The 27754-nt window shown below is 39.8% G+C and overlaps 1 protein-coding gene across 4 annotated transcripts in view; it reads right to left on the bottom strand.

Annotated features, from left to right (window-relative positions):
* The window catches only part of TTC39B (tetratricopeptide repeat domain 39B), a 140288-nt gene that overhangs the window by 88858 nt on the left and 23676 nt on the right, over window positions 1–27754 (bottom strand). For 3 of the 4 annotated variants that reach the window (XM_028165145.2, XM_057549272.1, XM_057549271.1), the window contains exon 2: window positions 14436–14470. The exons of the other annotated variant lie outside the window; for it this stretch is intronic. In XM_028165145.2, coding sequence (XP_028020946.1) covers window positions 14436–14470 — 35 coding nt within the window. The remainder of the gene's footprint in view (window positions 1–14435; window positions 14471–27754) is intronic. 4 annotated transcript variants of the gene reach the window in all.

Here is a 27754-nt window from a genome sequence, read left to right as displayed (position 1 = left end):
ACTCTGGACAATAAACATAAAATAAATAACACAGAAATTACACAAAAATAAAAATCACGTATAAATCCCCAAACACCTCTTCAGTGTTAAGCAATTTCAGAGTCCTTTAACTTTGTTAGTGGCTAAGTCTTCAGACTATTAAATGTGTATGATACATGATACTGAACTATACATTATTTATAAATAATGTACCTAATGCAAACATCACTTTGTCTCTGAGGAGTTCTAGCTACAATGTTCTACAAGCATGATGACACAAAGGGGAAAGGTAGGAAGAAGGGGAGAGAGGGAGAACCAGAGATACTGATTAATTTTCAAAACATAGGCAATGGAGAAGTTTGACACATTTCAAAAGGCAAAGCTCCCAAGTATCTGCTTTTTGTGGTGTTTTATTACTCATTTCAGGTTGCTATTTTTATCCAGATGGATAAACATATCAGAAAACAAGGCAGATAAAAAATGGTAAAAAGTTAACAAAAGGTAGTGAAGCTCACTACATCCCCTAAGAGTATGACAGCTCATTTACATAAACTTCAGATGGAAAGTGAGTCAGCCCAGAGTTGAGTAACGGCAAAGGAGTCACTGACAATCTGCATAGTGCTTAGTACGCCCAAACAATTGGACATTACCTAATTATGTATGTACCTAATTATGTATGTACAGGTTGATTAACACAACCAGCTGTCATCATTAAGAAAAAAAAAAAACACATCCCAAAAGATCCTTTAACTCACTCTCCCTTTGAACAATCACAGCAATATCATTGTTGCCCTATACTTGCTAAGTTCTCAGTAAATGATGGCTGGATTTTTTTTAATGCACTGCAAATCTTTGCAGTTTACTTTGAATATTCATCTATAGTTTCCGATTAGTACATTAATTCAACAAATTTATTAATTCGACAAATTCATATTGAGCATCTACTATATGCCAAGCATCGTGCTTGGGTACAGGGTGCACCACGATGAGCAGAAGAGAACAGTCCCTTCCTCCTGGAACTTCAAGAGTCCAAAGGAACAGGCGGTCAAAAAACAAGTAAAAAATAACTACAAAATGAGAAATGGTGTGAGAGGAACAAACAGGATGCCAAGATAGAGGAATGAGGAAGGAGTAACCTATTCAGGTGAAGTCATTAAGCAAAGTGGGAGGACATAGCACCTGAGAGCTGAGGATGACCAGGAAGAAGCTCTGGGAGGAATGGAAGGAAGTTGCTCTGGTCAGAGAGGCCAGATGCACAAAGCCAGGGCAGCAAAGATCTAGCTCAGTCAAAACCCTGGAAGAGGCTTCTGGCTGAGGGCAGAGAATGAGGGTGAGTGGAAGCAGTATGTGGGGACCTGACCTTGACCTCAAGCCTTGCGGGCTGAGGTAGATTGGAGTCTTCATCCCCAGAGACATGCAAACTCATGCACAGATTCTAAGCAAGACAGTGACATCATCCAACCGAATTTCTAAAAGGATCACTCTGTCCTGAATCAAACAAACCTGCTGTTAATAAATTATGAGGCAACTGGGAAATTTGAACACTGACAGGATATTTGATGAATGTTGTTAATTTTTTTAGGTGTGACAACAGCCTTGTGATGTTTTTAAAAAGAGACCTATCTTTTATACTAAAATACAGATACCGTGATGCCATAAAAGGCTTATAGATTAGATAATAGTTCTGTTTCAATGCAATTTCCTGACCTTGTTATCTGAACGGTAATTACGTATAAGAGCACGTCTTTGTTTTCAGGAAGCACATACTGAAATATTTAGAGGTAGAAATAAAGTATATTGTCTAGGATATGATTCCAAATAACCGTGGGGTGGATTATAGATGAAAAAAGATCGGCCTTGAGTTAACAGCTGTTGAAGGTAAGTGGTGGGTATACAAGAGCTCAGTTTACTATCCTCTTTACTTTTTATATATGTTTGAAATTTTTCATATTAAACTTTTAAAATAAGGTAACTTTGGCTGTTGTGTGGAGAACGAGTAGGATGCAGTTGGGAGGGTGGAAGAATAGAGAACAAAGGAAGCACGAAAACACGATGGGGGCTCTTAAAGTAATCCAGGCAAAACCTGAGAGTACCTTGAGCTAATGTAATAGAGAGGAGAGAGAGAGAAGTAAACAGATGGGAAATAAATGTTGGGGGTAGAAATCATCAGACTTGGCAGTAGGGAAGTTAAAGAAAAGGGGAGGAATCAAAGATGTCCACCAGGCATCTGGCTTGAGCAAGTGGGTGGAGACATTTAGAAAGATGGAGAAGACTGGGAGAGGAAAAGGTTCCGGAGGGATGAGGGAGGCGGCTACCAAGAGTTCACTTTGAAACACAGAAATTAAGGCATTTGGGGGCCTTAATTAAGGCATTTGGGGACTTCCCTGGTGGTCCAGTGGGTAAGACTCCACGCTCCCAATGCAGGGGCCTGGATTCCATCCCTGGTCGGGGAACTAGATCCCGCATGCATGCCGCAACTAAGATCCCGCATGCCACAACTAAAACCCAGTGCAGCCAAAATAAATAATTCATTTTTTTTTTTTTAATTAAGGCATTTGTGAATTATCCAAGTGAGTGATCAAATAGGCCAGGATTGGACCTATTTCCCATTACAACTGTTAAGGTAGTGCCGGACAGAGTAGTAGTGATGCCCGGAAGGCCACTCTTGGAGGAGGTAAGGAAGTCAGTACTGGGAGCAGGGCTTCTCTGACTTGCAGGCACAACTTGGGTGTTGCTACCTGGGGTTGAGTGATGGTCAGAGAGGCTCCTGAGCCTGCAGAAAAGGGAACCGCAATGACAAAGGCCCTGTCCATAAGGGTTTACGGGGCATTTTCCATTCATTTTGCCACCAACACCACAAAGTCTTCTACCTCCCCTGGGCTTCCTTGGTCAAATGAGACAATTGGACCAAAGGGTCACTAAGAAGCTTTCCTTTGAGCTAGGAAATCCTGTCACTCCTCCTTAGAGTGAAAGGAAGCATTCATAGAATATACATACCTTAACTTAAAGTGTGCATACACGCTCCCTCCCCCCCGATAAGCTTATATAAAGAACTACTTATTGTGGAAGGTTCCAATACAATAGCAGACCATTAAAGAAGACCTAACAGTACAAAAGAAAATACACAGAAAAGCAATACAATACAGGGAAAAGACGCTTGGGATGCTGCTCATTCTGGGCTTTTTAGCGAAATTTATTTCCATTCACTGTATTCCATTGACTCTATAACACAGATTTTTCATCACGTAATATCCCCAAAACCTGGATGTATCTTAAAATCAAGAGCAACTTTGACTGCCCTAGATCAAAGTTAAATTCTTAGGGAAAGGATCCACATTTGCTTCTGCCAGTTACCTGAAGGCATAACCAAGCTGATCCACTTAAAATTAAATTACCTGCTTAAAGTTGTTTGGGCCACACTGGTACCTAATATTCAGACCACAAACTAGCTTGTGATTGAGATTCTGAGAGTGCCGAAAAGTTAAACGCAGGATTCCCATACAGCCCATCAGTTCCACTCCTAGGTATATATGCCAGAGAATTACAAACATGTGTCCACACAAAGAATTGTGCACAGTTGTTTATAGCAGCATTATTCACAACAGTCAAAAACTGGAAAAAACCTGATAGTCTATCAACTTATGAATGGATAAACAAAATGTGGTATATCCACACAGTTGAGTATTATTCAGCCCTAAAAAAGAATGAAATACTGACACATACCACAACATGGATAAACCTCAAAAGCCAGACACAAAAGAACACATATTGAATAATCCTATTTTTATGAAATGTCTATAGAGGCAAATCTAGAAGCAGAAATTAGATTAGTGGTTGCCTAGGAGTAGGAGTGGGAAAGGAGAATGACTGTAAAGGGGCAGAGGGTTTCTTTTTCGGGTGATAAATTTTTTTAAATTAGATTGTAATGACGGTTGTACAATTCTGTAAATATAATAAACTCCAATGAATTGTAAATTTAAAACAGGCATTTTATGGGATATAAATTCATAATGTGATAGAGCTATTTTTAAAAGTTCCCAGGGCAGAGAATCTCAAGAGAAGTCTTTTTTCCCCTCCCTACCTAGTACCACCAAGATTGAAATACCCACATTTCCTTACTGTGTCTTCCTGCATGACAGTTTTATTTTTCCCTTCGCTTAGGCAAAGTCACCTGTACAATTCTCCGTTGTGTTTTTCTCCTTCCTCAGTGGTATATACAATGTCAGAGGCATCTTAGATCCAATGAAATAATTAAATGCCAACCTGGTGAAGAAAAATCAGGTTGAGGTCAGGGCAGAGAGGTGCCCTTCCAGACCTGAGCAACATTCGGATTACCTAGACAGAGAAGCTGGGTCAAGGAAAAGATCACAGAAATATGAAAATTAATCTAACTCTGCCTGTAGTTACTAGTTATAATTTAACCACTATGAAGAAAAATATTAACTAGATGTTTTTCAACTGTCATTCACCAAATATCACCCTAAATAACCTTAAAACAGACCAAACTATTGCACCATAATTAACTGATCTAAACTGATGGGGGCGGGGGGTGGGGGTTTGCCTTAAAAGCTTTACCTCATTCTAATCTACAGTTTGTAGTTCAAAAGAGAAGGTGTGAAGAAGGACAAAGTCCATGAGAAATGCTACGTTACAAAATATTTTTAATTCTACTGTAAGCTTCTTATCACCTGACTAAAAACATCTGCCTCTTTCAACTTCTAGATGTTAAGAACAAATTCACCGAAGTTCCTGTAAGTGAACACACACACCCCATTGCCTCAGGACTTGATTAAACACCTATGAATTTCTATATAAGGATAAATTCAAAATTTTAATAAGGTACTATGGAATATTAAGAGATCACTGCTGAAAACATATTAAACCTGAATCTGCTCTAACAGTCTTTGCACATAAATTTGATGTCTCCTCTGACTTCTCTAAACTATCACAAAAAGAAAATCTTGATTAAGTAGTACCCGACTAGGCCCCCCAGTTAGATTTTTGTGCCATGGCCCACTGTGGTTTTTATGAGAAAGAGGTTAATTGAAAACACTACCAATTCACTTGATTCCAAGCAGTTAGTCTACTCTCCTCACTAAATGGAAGCCAGGAATCCATGGTGACCCAAAATCTCTTGTGTCCATGGGTGTCCCAGGTAACCATGGTATCTCTCAAAACCCAAAACCAATGCCAGCCACTCCGATCTTCCAACCAGAAACAGCTCTCTGGAAACCCTGGAACATTTTATTTATTCTTCACATGTCATATCACTTAATTCATGAACAGACTTTATACCCACCACTACATTTTCAGATATGGTAGTTGTGTACAAACAGTGGGCAAGAAGGATACCCAGTCATCAGAGCACCAAGAAGCACATACCAGTATGGAATTGTTAAATCAGGGAGCCAGAGACTAAGGCAGAGCTAATCTTCTAGCAAATTTCTATAGGCCATGAGATGGGTCTAATGTACGGTTCCTCCCTGAGAGATTACTTCCTATGCTAAACAAGTCAGAAACTTCATAAACAATTTTTTAGTTTTTAGAAAGGACATGTTCAATGTCCCACTAACTGTTTAAAAAAAAAAAAAATCTCTAATTTTCCCTCCAGTTCTAAATGTTAGAGATGTTTGTACGATCTACCAGCTTGTAAATCTAGCAACTTCCCAAAATAGTTAATCACTTAAAATAACACAATTGTTACCACAAAGATTCAGAACTAGGAAAAACTACATCTGTGGTGGTGAATTCATTAAGCAGAAAAGGAGAGTAGGAGATAATTTTCTTTTGTGGAAATACTTTAAGGCCTCCCTCATCTGTTCGCTTGCATCTTTTCATTAGAAATTCAGGAGAAAATATTCACAGGAAGAAATTAATCACCAGCTTGGCAAGAGGACCACATCCTGCTACAGAGAGGTGGAAGCGTTGCTATCTGCACATAAAACCAAAATATAGAACCAAAATATGTGGTTCAATCAGCATACGGAAAAAGAACTCTACTGATTTCAGCATCTAATGGATCACAAGAGGAATGTCATGGCATCGTAAATTTAAGAGGGAACGAGAGAGAAATTTTGACAAACCCTGAAATTAGGACAAAATAAAAGTTCACATAAAAAACAACTGAAGAATTTTTTTACAATTAACATATACTTGTAATCAGAGAGAAAACACACATAATATTTTAAAAGAAAAATATTGAATAACAGATTACTTCAGTAATATTTTTAATTTCAGAAAGGGTCAGTAATACAGGAGACATAGTACAGTAACATCACGCTCTATGTTAACGGAATAAAGAGAAACATCCAAGAGAGCTTTCCCTGTGAATGAAGCACATCCTACTAACTTTCAAATGCTATTTGAAAACATTTTTAGTCATTTTGGAATTTTCTTTACATATGTGACACAAGTCTCTACCCTCTTAAATAGAATATACTAGATATAATTTAAACTTTTTCCAATGTCTCAGAGACAGCAATATGAACGTGCCTTTCTCAGTGGAGATTAACAGCATCCAAGGTGGGGGAGTAGTATACCACCGATATTTACTGAGCACCTACTATGTGTTTGTACCCATTATCACATTTAAATTAAATTTCATTTTATCTTCCCAATAAATCTGTGAGAGGATGAAGAAACTGAGACTTAGGAACTGTCCCAGAGGGACTTCCCTGGTGGCACAGTGGTTAACAATCCTCCTGCGGGACAGGAATAAAGATGCAGACGTAGAGAATGGACTTGAGGACACGGGGAGAGGGAAGGGTAAACTGGGACGAAGTGAGAGAGTGGCATGGACATATATGCACTACCAAATGTAAAATAGATAGCTAGTGGGAAGCAGCTGCATGGCACAGGGAGATCAGCTCGGTGCTTTTCGACCACCTAGAGGGGTGGGATAGGGAGGGTGGGAGGGAGACGCAAGAGGGAGGGGATATGGGGATATACGTATGCATATAGCTGATTCACTTTGTTATACAGCAGAAACTAACACAACACTGTGCAGCAATTACATTCCAATAAAGATGTTAAAAAAAATAAAAAATAAAAATTTTAAAAATTTAAAAAAAAACAATCCTCCTGCCAATGCAGGGGACACGGGTTCGATCCCTGGTCTGGGAAGATCCAACATGACGTGGAGCAACTAAGCCCGTGCGCCACAACTACTGAGCCTGCGCTCTAGAGCCCACGAACCACAACTACTGATCCTGTGTGCCACAACTACTGAAGCCCATGCACCCTAGAGCCTGCACACCACAACTACTGAGCCCACGCACCGCAACTACTGAAGCCCGCACGCTCTAGGGCCTGCGTGCCGCAACTACTGAGCCTGCATGCCTACAGCCCGTGCTCTGCAACAAGAGAAGCCACCGCAACAAGAAGCCCGTGCACCGCAACGAAGAGTAGCCCCCACTCACCGCAACTAGAGAAAGGCCGCGCACAGCAATGAAGACCCAAAAGCAGCCCAAAAAAATTTTTTAAAAAAAAGAAAAAGAAACTGTCCCAGATCTCCCAGGCAGTAAATGGCAACTGAGACTGGTGCTCAAGTTCACCTGTCAAGTCCAAGGGCTTGACTCACCAGAAAGGTACATCTTGTTGTGTGCACCTAAGCTAGGTAAAACCACACTGCTGTGCTTTGGAGTTCTATGACTGTATGTCATATTTACTTTCTTCTTTCCCTGCTATTTTTTGCTACTATCAACAAACTGGCTTCTAAAACCACCTCCTCGGGAAGGGGAAGCTGGGATGAAGTGAGAGAGTAGCATTGACATATATACTCTACCAAATGTAAAATGGATGGCTCGTGGGAAGCTGCTGCATAGCACAGGGAGATCAGCTCAGTGCTTTGTGACCACCTAGAGGGGTGGGATAGGGAGGGTGGGAGGGAGACGCAAGAGGGAGGGGATATGGGGATATATGTATACATATAGCTGATTCACTCTGTTATACAGCAGAAACTAACACAACACTGTAAAGCAATTATACTCCAATAAAAAAATTTTTTTAATAAAAATAAATAAATAAAACCACCCTCTTACCATACCTCCTAGAACTCTGGCAAAATTATGCCAAAAAGCATAAGTCTACTTAATTCATTGTAAATAGACTCTGGATGGAATCCTCTACTACAAGTAAAGGGCAAGATTTTTAGAGCATGGGCTCTAATACCTACTTTGGCTACCCTTTCTGGCTTTGGGCTCTATTTCAAAGAGGTAAGGTTCTCAATTAGGTAAAGTGTTACTATTATGTGTTGCTACAACTAAGGTGAGAGAAGCAAGTACCAGGGACATTTTGGCAACATCGAAAAGGAAACACAAAACTGTTTAAGAAACAGTCTTAGGTGTCACAAGAAATCATGCACATCAGAAAACTAAAAGAACAAGGCAAGTTCTAGAATGGGTAAACCTTTGGGTTTGGTAAACTGAACAGGACAGGGAAGTTAAATTCGGAAGTAAAAAAAATGCTGGCAACAGCAGATAAATGCAGCTGAAGACAGGCTGAAAGAGGCAATGAATGGAAAAGAATATGTTAGATAACAAGAAAGTGAGATAGCATTAAAAAACTATTGTTTTCAAGATGAGAAGAAAACTGTAATATGGTTGACAGTAGGATAAAAGAAGCTAAGACATACAAAGCCTCCAAGAATTCCACATTTTAAGAGTTCACAACGGGTTTCTGACAGTCATGAATCAAAAACATCTCAATCACATGGGTCATTTTTGGATGCTATTCTTCTGAGAACCAGTCATACTAATATCGAAACATCTAAAGCAGATAAATAGAGCAGTTTTTGTGCAAACACAGACATATAGATCAAAGGAACAAAACAGAAAGCCCAGAAACACAGCATTATTATTTTAATGAGTGTATTATTTGATAAAGTAGGCATCATACATAAATTTTCTTTTACTCACAGACTTATTTAGCAAATGGCGTTGGAATACTGGGCTAGCAATTTTAGGGTTGGCATGAGATAGGGATCTAAATTAACTTCAGTTGGGTTAAGTTCAGGATTTTCTTTTTTTTAGTTCAGCTATGACCTTACTGATTTTCTCCCAGCTGGATCTATTTCTGAGAGAAGGCAGTTGAAGTCACCAACTATGGTAACAAAATCATCTATTTCTCCTTGTACGTAGTTTGTGCCTCTAGTAGTTTGATGCTCTGTTGTTAGGTACCTACACATTAAGACCTGTTATGTTTTCTTGGAGAACTGGCCCCTCTGTCATTATGTATTGCCTTTCTTTATCCCTGATAACTTTCCTTACTTTGAAGTCTGCTCTGTCCAAAATTAGTATAGCTACTCCTGCTTTCTTCTGATTAGTGTTAGCACGGTATATTTTTCTCCGTCCATTTACTTTTACTCTATATGTGTCTTTTATTTAAAGTGGGTTTCTTGTAGACAACATATAGTTGGACCATGTTTTTTGATCTACTCTGACAATGTCTTTTAATTGGTAAATTTACACCACTGACATTCAAAGTGATTATAGATATAGTTGGATTAATATCTACCATATTCATTACTGTTTTTTATTTGTTGCCCTTGTTCTTTGTTCCTATTCTTGTCTTCTACTCTTTTTCTGGCTTATATTGTTTTAATTGAGCATTTTATATGCTCCATTTTCTCTCCTTTCTTAGCACATCAGCTTTACTTCTTTTTTTACTTTTTTTTGGTGGTTGCCCTAGAGTTTGCAGTACACATTTACAACTAATCCAAGTCTACATTAAAGTACACTATACCATTTCACAAGTAGTGTGAGTACCTTATAATAACAAAATAATCCTAATTCCTCCCTCCCATCCCTGTATCATTGTTGTCATTCATCTCACTTATATGTAAGCATACATAAGCATGTATATATACATAAGACATAAACATAAGCATATATAACCAAATACACTGCTGGTATCATTTTCAACAAACTGTTATCTGTTAGATCAATTAAGAATATGAAAAAATGTTTTATTTTACTTTGACTTATTCCTTCTTTGATGTTCTTCTTTTCTTTAAGTAGATCTCAGGTTCTGACCCATATTTATTTTTCCTCTCTCTATAGAATTTCTTTTAATATTTCTTACAAGGCAGATCTATGGGTAACAAATTGCTTCAATTTTCGTTCACCTGAGAAAGTCTTTATTTCTCCTTTACATTTGAAGATAATTTCAGAGAGTACAGAATTCTAAGTTGATGGTTTTATTCTCTCAATACAAACATTTCACTCTACTTTCTTCTGCTTGCCTGGTTTCTGAGGAGAAGCTGGATGTAATACTTATCTTTGCTCCTCTATAGGTAAGGTGTATTTTTTCTTTCAAGATTTTTTCTTTATCTTTGATTCTCTGTACTTTACAAATAATGTACCTAGAGGTCATTTTTTGACAATCATCCTATTTGGTGTTCTCTGAGCTTCCTAGATCTGTGGTTTGGTGTCTAACATTAATTGTGGAAATTCTCAGACATTATTGTTTCAAATATTTCTTCTGTTCTTTTCTTTCTTCTCCTTCTGATGTTCTGATTATGCATATGCTACACCTGCTGTAGTTGCCCCACAGTCCCTGGATAGTCTGATCTGTTTTATTCACTCTTTGTTCTCTTTGCTTCTCAGTTTTTGAGGATTCTATTCCATTCTATTCAGGATTCTACTTCTACAGCCTCTAGCTCAGAGAGCCTTTCCTCAGCCATGTCCAGTCTAATAAGTCCATCAAAGGCATTTTTCATTTCTGTTAGAGTGTTTTGATCTCTAGCATTTCTTTTTGGTTCTTTCTTATGGTTTCCATCTTTCTGCTTACATTACCCATCTATTCCTATAGTCTCTCTACTTCTTCCATAGAGCCCATTGCATATTAACCATAGTTGTTTAAAATTCCCACATCCCTGCCAAGTCTGGTTCTGATGCTTACTCTGTCTCTTCAAACTGTGTTTTTGGCCTACAGGTCTGCCTTGTAATCTTTCTTGATAGTTAAACATGATGTACATGATAAAAGGAACTGTTATAAATAGGCCTGTGGTCATGTGGTGGTGAGGTGTGGAGGAGGGGAAGCATTCTATCGTCCTGTGATGAGGTCTCAGTCTTTCAGGGACCCTGTGCCTCTGGACTGGGAACTTCTCAAGTGTTTCTCAGTTTTTCTTCTCTCTTAGATGGGACAGGATGGCCAGAGTGGGCTGGAGCTCCCCAGGTCAGTTAGGTTCTGGTTAACTACTCTCCCATGAGGGCAGGCCTTGTTAAGAACAGTAAACTCTGATGTATTTCAGAATGGTTCTTTTTCTTCTCACCCTGCTGGAAGCCCAAAGGGATTTTTCTCCTCTATTTACTGTATAAGTCTGGTACAGCTTCTGGAGGCAAATTTCACATTGGGGGTGGAGGGGGATCCATATGAGTGGGTCTCCCTATGGTTCTTAACTCCCAGAGTTATTCACACTGAGCCCCCAGCAATTCATCGATCACAGCTGACGTTTTCCCACCCCTGACCTGGCAGGGGTGTACACCATGACTCTGTACACCATGACTTCCTGTATTTGCCTTTCTGTCCCTCCAGGCTTGGGGGCAGTGATTTTCCCTGTATCCTCTCCTTTCTTATGGATGCAGAATGAGTTGTAGAATTTTCAAGTATGTTTAGCTCTTTACTTGTTGTTAGGAAAAACCGGCAACTTCAAGCTCCTTACTTGGAAAACCAAAAACCGCAAGTCAAGTTCAGAAGGTTTTTGTTTCCCTATAATTTGATTTTTTTTTTAAACTAATAGGTGTCAATTGGGATTGACATATATACACTAATATGTATAAAATAGAAAACTAAGAACCTGCTGTGTAATAAATAAATAAATAAAATAAAAACCAATAGGTGTTAGAAATTGCTGACAATGCCTTTCAGACCCAAAGGTAAAGCCATTGCCAGTCTAATGCAGCCAGTGAAAGCTCAAAGAAACACAAGTTTTAATGTGTGCCACCCATCGGTCATGTCAATTACATCAGTCTGACCTGTTTTCATCTCCAAGACCTGAACCCCTCTCTGGTGTGTGTTGAGTGTTCTAGCTTCTCATTGGGAACAGCAGCACTTCCACTGGCGAATTCTAGTCACCCGCCCCACAGTCAGATCCTTTTCTACCTCCTAGACTTCAGTCTACCAGGCCACCCAAGCTCAATTCCTGCCAATGCTCAGAGCAGAGAAGCCACAGCTGAGCTGAGTAAGATTTCTGGATGGCAAATAATGCACTCACCTTAAAAGTCATTTTTTAAATTACACAAGTAGATTACCTTTCAAAGAGTACAGTATGAAAAGGGAAGGGAGGAAAAAGAGTAAAACTTCACAGTGGCAAGATCTGACAAACACTATCTCAAGCCAAGTGATGAAGTTTAGCATCAACAGGAGTAAACCAGGTTGATAACATGTATCTTTGATATAATGTGATGAGAATGATACTTTAGGTCTGTGATCTTCCTCCCAAAAACACATGACCTCAGTCTAATCATGAGGAAAAAAACCCAGACAAATCCCAGCTGAGGGACATTCCACAAAACAAATGACCAGTACTCAAAACCAAGGAAACTCTGAGAAACTGTCACAATCAAGCATAGCCTACAGAGATAGGACGAATGATTGTAATGTGGTGTCCTGAATGGGATCCTGGGACAGAAAAAGGATACTCCATAAAAACTAAAGAAATCTGAATCAAGTATGGACTTTAGTTATAACAATGTATCTGGGTTAGATTATTAATTGTGACAAATGTACCATTCTAATGTAAGAAATTAATCATAGGGAAAACAAGTGTGGGATATACAAGTCTCTCCATACTATCCTCATAATAATCCTGTAAATCTGAAACTATTGCACAGTAGAAAGGTTATTTTTTAAAATCCTAATCACAGTTAAGTTTTTTATTCACATACACATTCAATGACATAAACACTAAAACTTTTGGACAATATAAAAATTTGCAACTCTAACATAAAAATAGCAATTAAAGGAAAGTATCTGTAGCAAATAGGACAAAACATGAAGGTGTATATATATTTTAAAGTTCATAAGTATGTAAAAGAAACATTGAGAAAAATGTTAAATAGGCAAAAGAAGACTAGAATTCATACAAAAGGAAATGCAATGGACTAAACAATGATTATGAGAAAAAAAATTTAGGGGGTGGTGTGCACCACATGGCTTGTAGGATCTCAGTTCTCTGACCAGGGACTGAACCCAGGCCATGGCAATGAAAGCCTAGAATCCTAACCACTAGGCCATTAGGGAACTCCCAGAAAAAAATTTTCAAACAAAACAATTAGGTATCATTTAAGCAGCAAAATGGTTTCAAATAATACCTAGGGATGAAAATGCTACATTTTAAACCACTTCACTTATACACAGTTCACAGCCGTGCAAACTGGTGAAACTCTTTTGAAAGTGCTGTGGACTGAATAGCGTTCCCCCAAATTTCACATGTTGAAGCCCTGATCCCCAGTGTGATGGTATTTGGAGATGAGGACTTTGGGAGATAATCAGGTTTACATCAGGTCCTGAGAGGGGGGCCCTCATGACTAATGCCCTTATAGGAGGAGACCCCAGAAAGCTTGCTCTCTCGCTCTCTCTCCCTCTGCCATGTGAAGACACAACGAGAAGGTGACCATCTGTAAATCAGGAAGAGAGCTCTCACCAGAACCTGACCACACTGGCACCCTGATCTCCGACTTCCGGGCTCCAGAACTGTGAGAAAATAAATCTCTGGTGTTTAAGCCACCCAGTCTATGGTATTTTATTATGGCAGCCTGAGTAAACTAACACAGAAAGGCAACTTGAGAAATATCACATTAAGAATAAAAATATTCATCCCTTTTAATCCAATAATTCTACATGGGTGAAGTTAACCTTTTGGAGATATTCAAAAATATGATAAAGCTATACACATTAAAATGTTCACTACTTAGTTTTAAGTTTTTAAACCAGTGAAAAACTAAATGTCTAACAAAGGAGAAATGAATAAGTAAATTGTGATGTTCCATTTGATCTAATATGATGTCATTTAAAATCATTACAAAAATTATGTAGGCTTATAGGAAATGCTTATAATAAAACTAAGCGCAAACCAAAAGCAAAAATCTACAATATGAGGCTAACCATGTAAATAAATATGGGCACGATGTAAAAGGGTTAGCTATAAACAAATAAAATTTAATTTGTCAGCAAACATTTTTTCTTTCATTTTAGTTTAAGGTTACAAGAAATAAGACTCAAAAATATATTTAAAAAAAAAAATATATATATATATATATATATATATTTGATAGTAACTTTAGACAGATCCTTTCTTAAGCTTAATCACATCCTAACTGTTAAATTATGGAGAAGTGAATTTTTCCAACAATAGCCACTACACTCAAAAAAATGAGAATGAAATATTTACATTTCTTATAGGAAAACCATCAATTTTTCTCTACTACATACTTTTTTATTATGTTACTACTTACATAGAGAGGGTTTCCAAGGCATCTTCAAAGATGTCCTGGGGGGGAACAAAAAACACAATGAGTTTCTCAAGAATCAAGAAATTTAAATATAAAAGAGAGAGAGAGAGAGAGAGAGAGAGAGGGAGAGAGAGAGTGTGTGTGTGTGTGTGTGTGTACTCCCCATTTGTGTACTTCCTGTGTGTGTCTGTGTGTGTGTGTGTGTACTCCCCGTGTGTGTGTGTGTACTCCCCGTCTGTGTATGTACTCCCCGTGTGTGTGTGTGTACTCCCCGTGTGTGTACTCCCCGTGTGTGTGTGTATGTGTACTCCCCATGTGTGTGTGTACTCCCCGCGTGTGTGTGTGTGTGTGTGCAGGTGCGCGCACCTCTCAGGGCAGAGTGGGGACAGTTTGGGTGGGCTGCAGTAGAACCATTCCACTTAACTCTTACTAATGGAATTCCTTTCAGAGAAACCAACACATGAATTTAAGTGAGGTTTAATTTAGGGTTGGTTTTGTCACTAATAAGACGAGTAAGCTACTTAGCCAGCAATCAGACTGGGCTCATCTGAAGAGAATGTGACTCCTTCAGTGGGGTCTTCAGTCCTCAGTCTCATCCAACCCAGAAGCAGAACAAAACAAAGAACAGGACCTGCCCGATTCAGTCGTCTCTTTCTCCATGGCTGGCCACGTTAGCACGTCTGGGCCTTCGGGTCACGTCTAACTCCACTACCCGCCCAGCAAGTCTCCCTGTCACCAGCCTTTACCTGTAGCGTACAGGGCAGCCCTTTCCTTCAGGCCACTGGCCTGTTCAAAATCTGCAACAGGAGAGACACCCAAACACACACACATACACACATAATACGCACACTCACTCACATCTGCTCACAAATCCACACATGCGCCCCACGCTCATACACACTGGCTCATACACTCACAATCTCACCCCTAAACTCACAGTCATACACACACACAAACACACATACACTCACTCATTCACAAACTCACACTCACACACGAAGCTCCCTCACAGCTGCAAAAATCAAATCCAAGCTCCTCATCCGTGTATTTGGGACCCACCATAACCTAGTCAAACCTTCAAGGCCTTCTTCTTTCACATCCCTACCACCTTCTCCACAGCCAAGCACAAGGACCTCACTGGTCTCCCTACTCTCAAGCTTGACATCTGCCATTCAGTTCTTCGTGCAACAGCCGCAGTTATTCTTTCCTTTCCCTTCTTTTAATAAGCTCATACCATTCCACTGCTTTAGACCTCTTTAAAAGCTTTCCATTGCACTTAGAATAAACCCAAATTCCTTCCCGTGATCTACAAAGCCCTAAATGACCCTGCCAGCCTCTGTCCACTCTCCACCCACCAGACTCACTCCACTTCAGCCAAAGGTCTGTCTTTCTGGTCCGTGCACAAGCCAAATTCATCCCACACCTCTCTGCATTGTCTCTCTTTCCTAGAATGTTCTTCACTCAACTCTTCCTATGACTGACTCATTCTCATCCTTCCGTTTGCAGTTCAGAAAGCCACCTCCTCAAAGAGACCACCTCTGATAACCCTAATTAGAATTACTAAGAATAGCAGCTTACTTATAGTTTCCCATCATCTGATTTCTTTCATTCATAATACTTAATCTCTAATCATCTTATTTGTTTCCTTGGTTACAATCTATCTCCATTAGGGCAGGTTCTCATTTATCATGTTTACAGAGGAACCGCCAGGGCTTGGCACAGAGCTGTTGCTCAGCAGCTACATGTTGCCTTAATGAATGAATGAACTGAGCTTGGGCCATCAAGGCACTGATCACATCACCTCATTTACAGATAGGACACAGAAATGAGGAAAGAGGGTTACAGAGCTTTTCCCTCGTGTGACCATTAATATTGAACAATGTATACAACATACTGATTCTGCATTTAGGCAGGAAAGGAAAAAAAAAACGTGTAAATACGAAAAAGAAGAAACAACATTATAAGTAGTGGCAGAAGTGAGTTTAGAATTTGGGATCCCTGACCTATTGATCTATATTAATCCCACACTCTGTAAGGGAGGCACAGTCAAGGGCAATTCTTTCTTACTCCTCACTCTCCAGAAATTAGTGATTGGAACAATATCAGAAGACTTTTGTCATTCTGAATCACAGCTCAGTGTCCCACATGCCAGCACACAGGTTTATCATGTGAGGGGTTGTGGAGAAGGGGAGAGACAAATACTCTCCAGGAATACAGATCTGGTAGTGATGACCAGTTACCTGTGCCAGACACCAGCTCATGGTCCCTCTGCCATCCATTAACCCCACCTGGGCCGACCTGTACCAGGAAGGGGGAACGCAGACAGCATGCTCCTGGGAGCTTCTGCGCATCCAATCCCTTCCTCACAAACCTCAACCCAGAGCAGGGCTCACAGCAGACACTGAGATACTGAGTGGGCTTCAGAAAGGATAACTCGGGAAGCCAGTTCTCCTTTTGAAAGGAGACAAGGATAATATTTACACTTAAACAAGTAATACCCCCATCCCCACCTCAAAACAAGAAACACTAAGTTATATCCAGTAAGAAATCATCTTCACTTGAGGAACATCTCTCCACTTTGTCATATGCAGAGGGTTCTCTAAATAAAGCATTCTGTACAACGTGGTAACCAGAGTTAACAATACTACATTACATATTTGAAAGTTGTTAAGAGAGTAGATCTTCAAAGTTCTCATCACACACACAAAAAATTATAACTATGTGAGGTGATGGATGGGTTAACTAGCCTTATTATGGTAATCATTTCACAATACATGCATGTATCAAATCGTGAAGTTGTACACCTGAAACTCACACAATGTTATAGGTTAACTACATCTCAATAAAGCTGGTGGAAATTTTTAATTAAAAAAGAATGTTAAAATATATATTTTTCCATTTAGATGAATAATAAAAATTTAAGAGAATGCCTCTATTAGTAATGGAAAAAATCCACCAGAGTTCTAGGATATTATTCTAATAAACTAGAGATGAGAAAGAGAAAAAGTGAGAGAGAAAGAGTGACAGAGAGAGGAAGGAAGGAAGGGAGAGAGGGAGGGAGGGAGAGAAAGAGAGAGGGAGGGAGGAGGGGAGGAAGGGAGGGAGGGAGAGAGGGGGAGAGAGAAAGGAAGGAAGGAAGGAAGGGGGGAAGGGAGGAAGGGTGTTAACTTAAAAAAATGCACAACGTAAGAGTGGCGTGGCGAGTTAAGTTTGATTTGGGGCAAAATGAGGACTGCAGCCCAGGAGACAGCATTTCAGATAACTGAGAAACTGCTCCAAGGAGGCGAGGGGAGGAGCCATGATATATAGGAGTTTTGCAACAAAGGGCAGATAGTCTGGAATGGCAAAAGATTACCAGATACTCAAGTTAAGGAATTTAGTGCTTTCGTATGTATGGGAAGATGCAAGAGTCTGGGCTCGCTGAAATCATTCCTTTGATATGCACCTCAGATATCTGGGGCCAGTATCCTGTATTTTCACATCCTGAGTTTCCTCAGGGCTCACCGCAGGGAGTGGCTTCAGTCTGTTGGCTGCTAGATGGCAGGTATTCTTTTCAGCCCTGAGTTTCCTCAGGGCTCACCGGCTCACGTTGGAGGGCTGCAACCTTTGATGACTGTGACATCCTTTGTTTACTGATAAGGCAGGAAATACTCCATTTATAAATATTCCACTTATCAAGGGGAAGAAAACTTTGTCTCTGAAGGCCAGACAAAGGGTGAATTTTTTTCACTTAAAAAAAAGGAAAGGTAAAGAGAAGAACTAAGATTTTACGAGTGCCTATCATGTGCCAGGCACTTTACAAAAGCTCCTCCCAATTTGCAGCAAGTAAATCCAGTCGCAGGTAACTACCTGCCCAATATTACACAGCTGGCAAGTGAAGGAATTGAGATTCACCCTCAGATTTCTTTAACTCCAAAGTATTTTTTTCAATGTTAATAAAAAATATCCAAAACTTGGAGCTAAGGCAGTTGGGCAGGAGTTGAGAGTGGGTGGGTGAGGAAGGGGCGGCATATCTCTGCAGGTCATGCTGTATGTTTTGCACAAATCCTCCCAAGGATTCCTGAATTCTCTAGGAGAACTTCCTTGTGTTTGAGACTTTGCTATTTACTATAAGATTAGAACCCAGATACCGTGAGATGACATGTTAGCTTGCAGATTTCGGAATGGTGAGAAAACCTCAATGATTAGTTTTACAGCCCTGTAGGACACTATCCAGTTTTATCTGTAGCCTAGCAATCTTAATCTAACATTGTTTTTGTCTTAAGCCTATAAATACCCAGTTCCACAAATACCCGGAGAATCAGTTTACCACCTCACTGTTTTCCTCGTTGACAGGTTAAATAAAATTTCTACATGTTCACTTTATATCTTTATGAAAGTCATATTTCTAATTTTTGGAAATTATACTTTTTAAAACATCTTTATTGGAGTATAATTGCTTTACAATGTTGTGTTGGTTTCTTCTGTATAACAAAGTGAATCAGCTATACATATACATACATCCCGATATCCCCTCCCTCTTGTGTCTCCCTCCCACCCTCCCTATCCCACCCCTCTAGCTGGTCACAAAGCACCAAGCTGATCTCCCTGTGCTATGCAGCAGCTTCCCACTAGCTATCTATTTTACATTTGGTAATGTATAAATGTCCATGCCACTCTCTCACTTTATCCAGCTTACCCTTCCCCTCCTCGTGTCCTCAAGTCCATTCTCTACGTCTGAGTCTTTATTCCTGTCCTGCCCTAGGTTCATCATAACCATTTTTTTTTAGATTCCACATATATGTGTTAGCATACAGTATTTGTTTTTCTCCTTCTTACTTACTTAACTCGGTATGACAGATTCTAGGTCCATCCACCTCACTACAAATAACTCAGTTTCGTTTCTTTTTTATGGCTGAATAATATTCCATTGTGTATATGTGCCACATCTTCTTTATCCATTCAACTGTCGATGGACACTTAGGTTGCTTCCATGTCCTGGCTATTGTAAATAGTGCTGCATGAACATTGTGGTACATAACTCTTTTTGAATTATGGTTTTCTCAGGGTATATGCCCAGTAGTGGGATTGCTGGGTCATATGATACTTCTAGTTTTAGTTTTTTAAAGAACCTCCATACTGTTCTCCATAGTGGCCGTATCAATTTACATTCCCACCAACAGTGCAAGAGGGTTCCCTTTTCTCCACACCCTCTCCAGCATTTATTGTGTGTAGAGTTTTTGATGATGGCCATTCTGACCGATGTGAGGTGATACCTCATTGCAGTTTTGATTTGCATTTCTCTAATGATTAGTGATTTTGAGCATCCTTTCATGCGTTTGTTGTCAATCTGTATATCTTCTTTGTAGAAATGTCTATTTAGGTCTTCTGCCCATTTTTGAATTGGATTATTTGTTTTTTTGATATTAAGCTGCATGAGCTGCTTGTATATTTCAGAGATTAATCCTTTGTCAGTTGCATCATTTGCAAATATTTTCTCCCATTCTGAGGGTTGTCTTTTTCTCTTCTTTATGGTTTCCTTTGCTGTGCAAAAGCTTTTAAGTTTCATTAAGTCCCATTTGTTTATTTTTGGTTTTATTTCCATTTCTCTAGGAGGTGGGTCAAAAAAGATCTTGCTGTGATTTATAACAAAGAGTGTTCTTCCTATGCTTTCCTGTAAGAGTTTTTATACTGTCTGGCTTTACATTTAGGCTTTAATCCATTTTGAGTTTATTTTTGTGTATGGTGTTAGGAAGTGTTCTAATTTCACTCTTTTACACGTAGCTGTTCAGTTTTCCCAGCACCACTTATTGAAGAGGCTGCCTATTCTCCATTGTATATTCTTGCCTCCTTTATCAAAGATAAGGTGACCATATGTGCGTGGGTTTATCTCTGGGCTTTCTATCCTGTTCCATTGATCTATATTTCTGTTTTTGTGCCAGCACCATATTGTCTTGATTACTGTAGCTTTGTAATATAGTCTGAAGTCAGGGAGCCTGATTCCTCCAGCTACGTTTTTCGTTCTCAAGATTGCTTTGGCTATTCGGGGTCTTTTGTGTTTTCATACAAATTGTGAAATTTTTTGTTCCAGTTCTGTGAAAAATGTCATTGGTAGTTTGATAGGCATTGCATTGAATCTGTACATTGCTTTGGGTAGTATAGTCTATTCACAATGTTGATTCTTCCAATCCAAGAAAATGGTATATCTCTCCATCTGTTTGTATCACCTTTAATTTCTTTCATCAGTGTCTTATAGTTTTCTGCATACAGGTCTTTTGTCTCCCTAGGTAGGTTTATTCCTAGGTATTTTATTCTTTTGTTGCAATGGTAAATGGGAGTGTTTCCTTAATTTGTCTTTCAGATTTTTCATCATTATTGTATAGGAATGCAAGAGATTCCTGTGCATTAATTTTGTATCCTGCTACTTTACCAGATTCATTGATTAGCTCTAGCAGTTTTCTGGTAGCATCTTTAGGATTCTCTATGTATAGTATCATGTCATCTACAAACAGTGACAGTTTTACTTCTTCTTTTCCGATTTGTATTCCTTTTACTTCTTTTTCTTCTCTGATTGCTATGGCTAAAACTACCAAAACTATGCTGAATAATAGTGGTGAAGAGTGGGCAACCTTGTCTTCTTCCTGATCTTAGAGGAAACGGTTTCAGTTTTTCACCATTGAGAATGATGTTGGCTGTGGGTTTGTTGTATATGGCCTTTATTATGTTGAGGTAAGTTCCCTCTATGCCTACTTTCTGGAGGGTTTTTATCATAAATGGGTGTTGAATCTTATCGAAAGCTTTTTCTGCATCTATTGAGATGATCATATGGTTTTTCTCCTTCAATTTGTTAATATGGTTTATCACATTGATGGATTTGCATATATTGAAGAATCCTTGCATTCCTGGGATAAACCCCACTTGATCATGGTGTATGATCCTTTTAATGTGCTGTTGGATCCTGTTTGCTAGTATTTTGTTGAGGATTTTTGCATCCATGTTCATCAGTGATACTGGCCTGTAGTTTTCTTTTTTTGTAACATCTTTGTCTGGTTTTGGTATCAGGGTGATGGTAGCCTCGTAGAATGAGTTTGGGACTGTTCCTCTGCTATATTTTGGAAGAGTTTGAGAAGGATGGGTGTTAGCTCTTCTCTAAATGTTTGATAGAATTCACCTATGAAGCCATCTGGTCCTGGGTTTTTGTTTCTTGGAAGATTTTTAATCACAGTTTCAATTTCAGCGCTTGTGATTGGTCTGTTTATATTTTCTATTTCTTCCTGGTTCAGTCTCAGAAGGTTGTGCTTTTCTAAGAATTTTTCCATATCTTCCAGGTTGTCCATTTTATTGGCATAGAGTTGCTTGTAGTAATCTCTCATGATCCTTTGTATTTCTACAGTGTCAGTTGTTACTTCTCCTTTTGTCATTTATAATTTTATTGATTTGAGTCTTCTCCCTTTTTTTCTTGATGAGTCTGGCTAATGGTTTATCAATTTTGTTTATCTTCTCAAAGAACCAGCTTTTAGTTTTATTTGCTATTGTTTCCTTCATTTCTGATCTGATCTTTATGATTTCTTTCCTTCTGCTAACTTTGGGGTTGTTTTGTTCTTCTTTCTCTAATTGCTTTAGATGTAAGGTTAGGTTGTTTATTTGAGACTTTTCTTGTTTCTTGACGTAGGATTGTACTGCTATAAACTTCCCTCTTAGAACTGCTTTTGCTGCATCCCATAGGTTTTGGGTCATCGTGTTTTCATTGTCATTTGTTTCTAGGTATTTTTTGATTTCCTCTTTGATTTCTTTAGTGATCTCTTGGTTATTTAGTAGCGTATTGTTTAGCCTCCATGTGTTTGTATTTTTTACAGTTTGTTTCCTGTGATTGATATCTAGTTTCATAGTGTTGTGGTCAAAAAAGATACTTGATACGATTTCAATTTTCTTAAATTTACCAAGGCTTCATTTGTGACCCAAGATATGATCTACCCTGGAGAATGTTCCAAGAGCACTTGAGAAGAAAGTGTATTCTGTTGTTTTTGGATGGAATGTCCTATAAATATCAATTAAGTCCATCTTGTGTAATGTGTCATTTAAAGCTTGTGTTTCCTTATTTATTTTCATTTTGGATGATCTGTCCACTGCTGAAAGTGGGGTGTTAAAGTTCCCTACTATTATTGTGTTACTGCCAATTTCCCCTTTTATGGCTGTTAGCATTTGCCTTATGTATTGAGGTGCTCCTATGTTGGGTGCATAAATATTTACAATTGTTATATCTTCTTTTTGGATTGATTCCTTGATCATTATGTAGTGTCCTTCTTTGTCTCTTGTAATAGTCTTTATTTTAAAGTCTATTTTGTCTGACATAAGAATTGCTACTCCAGCTTTCTTTTGATTTCCATTTGCATGGAATATCTTTTTCCATCCCCTCACTTTCAGTCTGTATGTGTCCCTAGGTCTGAGGTGGGTCCCTTGTAGACAGCATATGTACGGGTCTTGTTTTTGTATCCATTCAGCCAGTCTATGTCTTTTGGTTGGAGCATTTAATCCCTTTACATTTAAGGGAATTATCGATATGTATGTTCCTATTACTATTTTCTTAATTGTTTTCGGTTTTTTATTGTAGGCCTTTTCCTTCTCTTGTGTTTCCTGCCTAGAGAAGTCCCTTTAGCATTTGTTGTAAAGCTGTTTTGGTGGTGCTGAATTCTCTTAACTTTTGCTTGTCTGTAAAGGTTTTAATTTCTCCATCGAATCTGAATGAGATCCTTGCTGGGTAGAGTAATCTTGGTTGTAGGTTTTTCCCTTTCATCACTTTAAATATGTCCTGCCACTCCCTTCTGGCTTGCAGAGTTTCTGCTGAAAGATCAGCTGTTAACCATATGGGGATTCTCTTGTATGTTATTAGTTGCTTTTCCCTTGCTGCTTTTAACATTTTTTCTTTGTATTTAATTTTTGATAGTTTGATTAATATGTGTCTTGGAGTGTTTCTCCTCGGATTTATCCTGCATGGGACTCTCCATGCTTCCTGGAGTTGACTGAGTATTTCCTTTCCCATGTAGGGAAGTTTTCAATTATAATCTCTTCAAATATTTTCTCAGACCCCTTCTTTTTCTCTTCTTCTTCTGGGACCCCTATAATTCGAATGTTGGTGCATTTAATGTTGTCCCAGAGGTCTCTGAGACTGTCCTCAATTCTTTGCATTCTTTTTTCTTTATTCTGCTCTGCAGTAGTTATTTCCACTATTTTATCTTCCAGGTCACTTATCCATTCCTCTGCCTCAGTTATTCTGCTACTGAGTCCTTCTAGAGAATTTTTAATTTCATATATTGTGTTGTTCATCATTGTTTGTTTGCTCTTTAATTCTTCTAATTCCTTGTTAAACGTTTCTTGTATTTTCTCCATTCTATTTCCAAGATTTTGGATCATCTTTACTATCATTACTCTGAATTCTTTTTCAGGTAGACTGCCTATTTCCTCTTCATTTGTTTGGTCTGGTGGCTTTTTACCTTGCTACTTCATCTGCTGCATATTTCTCTGTCTTCTCATTTTGCTTACCTTACTGTGTTTGGGGTCTCCTTTTTGCAGGCTGCATGTTCGTAGTTCCCGTTGTTTTGGTGTCTGCCCCCAGTGGGTAAGGTTTGTTCAGTGGCTTCTGTAGGCTTCCTGATGGAGGGGACTGGTGCCTGTGTTCTGGTGGGTAGGGCTGGATCTTGTCTTTCTGGTGGTCAGGGCGACATCCAGTGGTGTGTTTTGGGGTGTCTGTGAACTTAGTATGATTTTAGGCAGCCTCTCTGCTGATGGGTGGGGTTGTGTTTCTGTCTTGCTAGTTGTTTGCCATGGAGCATCCAGCACTGGAGCTTGCTGGCCATTGAGTGGACCTGGGTCTTAGCGTTGAGACGGAGATCTCTGAGAGAGCTCTTGCCGATTGATATTACGTGAGGTTGGGAGGTCTCTGGTGGTCCAATGTCCCGAACTCGGCTCTCCCACCTCAGAGGCTCAGGCCTGACACCTGGCCGGAGCACCAAGACCCTGTCAGCCACACAGCTTTAGGCCGGAGGGCTCTGAGGTCAAGACTGCCTAGATTCAAAACTCCATTTGGCCTTCTCTGGCTATGTGGTATCGGGTGAATTTCATCATCTGCAGTGAGAATCCGTGGCTCGATCTCTTCCCACCTTTCAGGTGCATTTTGATCCCGGAGGAGCTATGCATGGCATTTAAATGCTGTAGTAGTTAGAGCTTAACCTAGTCCCCAAATCTCCACGAGGCACAGAAAACAAAACAAAATAAAACAAAAACTCTTTAAAAATTCATAGCCAATGAAGTCAATCCTCCTCACATAGGTTTTCTTAAAATTAGGTCACCTTTTTCTTTCTCCTTTTTGCTTTGTCTCGTGTCACTTGCTCAGAGGGTGCCGTGTGCAGAGGTCTCACAGCAGCCCTTCAGACCAGAGTTTGGAAATTATACTTTGACATTAATAGAGTGTGACAACACACTCTCTCCCTGGGTAACTGCAAATACAGTTTCCCAGCTCCTTGGGAAAACTGCTATGGGTTCCACCCGAGGGATGAATTGCCAGAAGTCAAAGGAACTGTTCATACCTCCCACACCATATACCTGTCTAAGTCCCAACACCCAGCTCAAATTCTATCCCTTCCTGCTGCTGCTTTGGGGAGAACATTTCTTCTGTGGATTCCTATCAGGACCACTAGGTTTGGTACCATATCTACAGGGGACTGCTAGTCAACAGTCTCCCACCCAGCATTAAATATCCCCACATACATTCCTCACAGAGCATAACAAGATTTTTCTACCTCTGGTCTCTTTGCTTCTCCAAACTCATCATCAACTTCCCAAAGCTTCACCACTGCTGGTTTTCACTTCCCCAGTGATTACCACAGCTGGTTTCCCTTAAACCTCCCGGTACTGGGTAGGCATACCACATGGACTCCAGTTGAAACACATATAGTCAGAGAAGCATCCAGAGTCCTTCCGGTTTAAGAAAAGTAACACAGCAAAACTCATGCTGCTGACAAAGAAGATGTGTTCACAGGAAAGCCTCAGTGTTTAGTTCTGTCCTTGAAGGCTGCTGCATTGGCCTCCCCAACTCCCATGCCGAGGCCAACCTTGGGCATAAGTGTAATAAATATTTACTTGCGCCACACCTGGCTCCTAAGCATACATTGCCTCAAATGGTACCTGACTTTCTCAAGAGCCTATCTTGACTCCTGGCTGCAGTCAAGGGCCATGTGACTCCTTTTGAATCCACTTTATAACCTAACACAGTACTCTGCACTTCAAAGACTCTTAGCAGATGATTGTAGGCTGACTGGCTGACTGAGAACCCTTATCTTGAGATGGGAGGTCCTTACCTTGACAGTTTCATTTTGCAATTCAGCAAACGGGCTAACCCTGTTAGGTGAGAGATTCCTTGGGGAGGGGGGGACCTTCCAGATGCCAGCTAGCACTCCAGGGCTTGCTCCCTGTTGGGTGGGGAGCCTGAAACCTACCCCCTGCCCCCAGAGGGATGGAGGATCCTGGACACACAGCAACAGACCCAGAAGTGAGGAAAGGGAATAGGGGTGCTGCATCAACTGCTAAGGCTTTTCTAAACAATTTTCATCTTAATTTGTTAACTTTGTAACATTCTGAGCAGCAAAAATGCACACAAGTGCCTTTAAGTGACAGCAGGTTCTTAATAAATGTTTATTTCTTTAAGAATCTTAAATAATGGAGATACTAATGATGAAGATGTTTACATTATTTTTATCCCTAAGGGGGAGAGGCAAAGGATAAAGACAACAAATATGCTATTAACAGCGATAATTTAAATACTCTGTATTAATTTCCAAAGAGACCAAATAGATTTACAAACTTTTCAGGCCTCCCCATCTGAATTTTAATTCACTTTGTGGTGTGAAAAGAAATATTTATGTGGCAAATATTACTCCAAGAAGGAAGGGGGAGTAGGAAGGAACGTGATAAAAATTAAAACAAGATACTGCAAATCCAAAAAGTCGAATCACTTCTCTACAGTCTCTTCCTTTCTCCCCTTACCTCCTTATTCCCCTCCTCCTCATCTTCCTCCTCTGCCTCTTCCTCCATTTTTCCCTCTCTCATATGGATGACTTCAATGGGTCTGAGAGCTGAAGCCACCATGTTCTCATTTAACTGTTGTTCTTTAGGGAGGGATGACAAGGTCTGATGGGGCTCTGTCAACACCTTCCTCCTCAATGAGGACCACTCCCCGCCCCATAGCATCAGACCCCCCCTGCTGGAGCTTTTACCCAACATTCCACTCAATGACTAAGGAAGCTGTGTGTTTGGTACCATGGGCTCAAAGAACCCCAGAGCTGCTGAGAACTCTGACAAGTCACAGATTCTACGCCTAGCTCTGGGGCACATTTGGACTATTCCCAGGGAGATGAGACATGAAGAGGGTGCCCCAGCCTCCTGCAGGACTAGGGCAGGGATGAAGAGCCATGGGTATTGTGGCCCTAAGAACTGCAAACACTTCTCTGCATGGTATTCTCCCCTGGTCAATCAAGATGTCCAAAATGGAAAACAAGACTGACACCAGTTGTTACACTTTACCATTATCTTAGTGACACATCAGGAGTATTCCTCAAATAGTGGATGTAAATCTTTTCACACGTAAAAGGAAAAAGCACATTGCTAGTTAAAGGAATCATATGGGAAATGCATAAACTTAAGTGACATCATTCTCTACTATAACTTCAATAAAGTGCTGATTTTTCTAAATCAGGATTAATTAATTTAAAATACACCTTTATTATATGTCCATGAAGTGACCCTTAGAACAAAACTGGGGCAAAGAACTTTTTTTTTTTTTTTTTTTTTTAACAACAATTTTTTTTAGTAGCAGCCTTTTATTTATTTATTTATTTATTTTTAAGTTTTTTATTTATTTATTTATTTTTTTTTGGCTGTGCTGGGTCTTCGGTTCGTGCGAGGGCTTTCTCTAGCTGCGGCAAGTGGGGGCCACTCTTCATCGCGGTGCGGGGACCGCTCTTCATTGCGGTGCGCGGGTCTTTCACCATCGCGGCCCCTACCATTGCGGGGCACAGGCTCCAGACGCGCAGGCTCAGTAGTTGTGGCTCACGGGCCCAGCTGCTCCGTGGCATGTGGGATCTTCCCAGACCAGGGCTTGAACCCGTGTCCCCTGCATTAGCAGGCAGACTCCCAACCACTGCGCCACCAGGGAAGCCCAGAACTTTTTAATATATGCACCCTGAGCTCATGTGCCAGGGAGAATTTTTCATCTGCTCACATCTGCCATCCATGGCCTTTAAACTCCCTAGTTGCATTTTACAGGCTGCATTTTTTAAAAGTTCATATTG

This window comes from Balaenoptera acutorostrata, chromosome 6 (genome assembly GCF_949987535.1).
Source record: "Balaenoptera acutorostrata chromosome 6, mBalAcu1.1, whole genome shotgun sequence".
In the NCBI taxonomy this organism is placed as follows: domain Eukaryota; kingdom Metazoa; phylum Chordata; class Mammalia; order Artiodactyla; family Balaenopteridae; genus Balaenoptera; species Balaenoptera acutorostrata.
The sequence above is the reverse complement of the archived record's forward strand: the minus strand, read 5'-3'. Positions and strand labels throughout refer to the sequence as shown.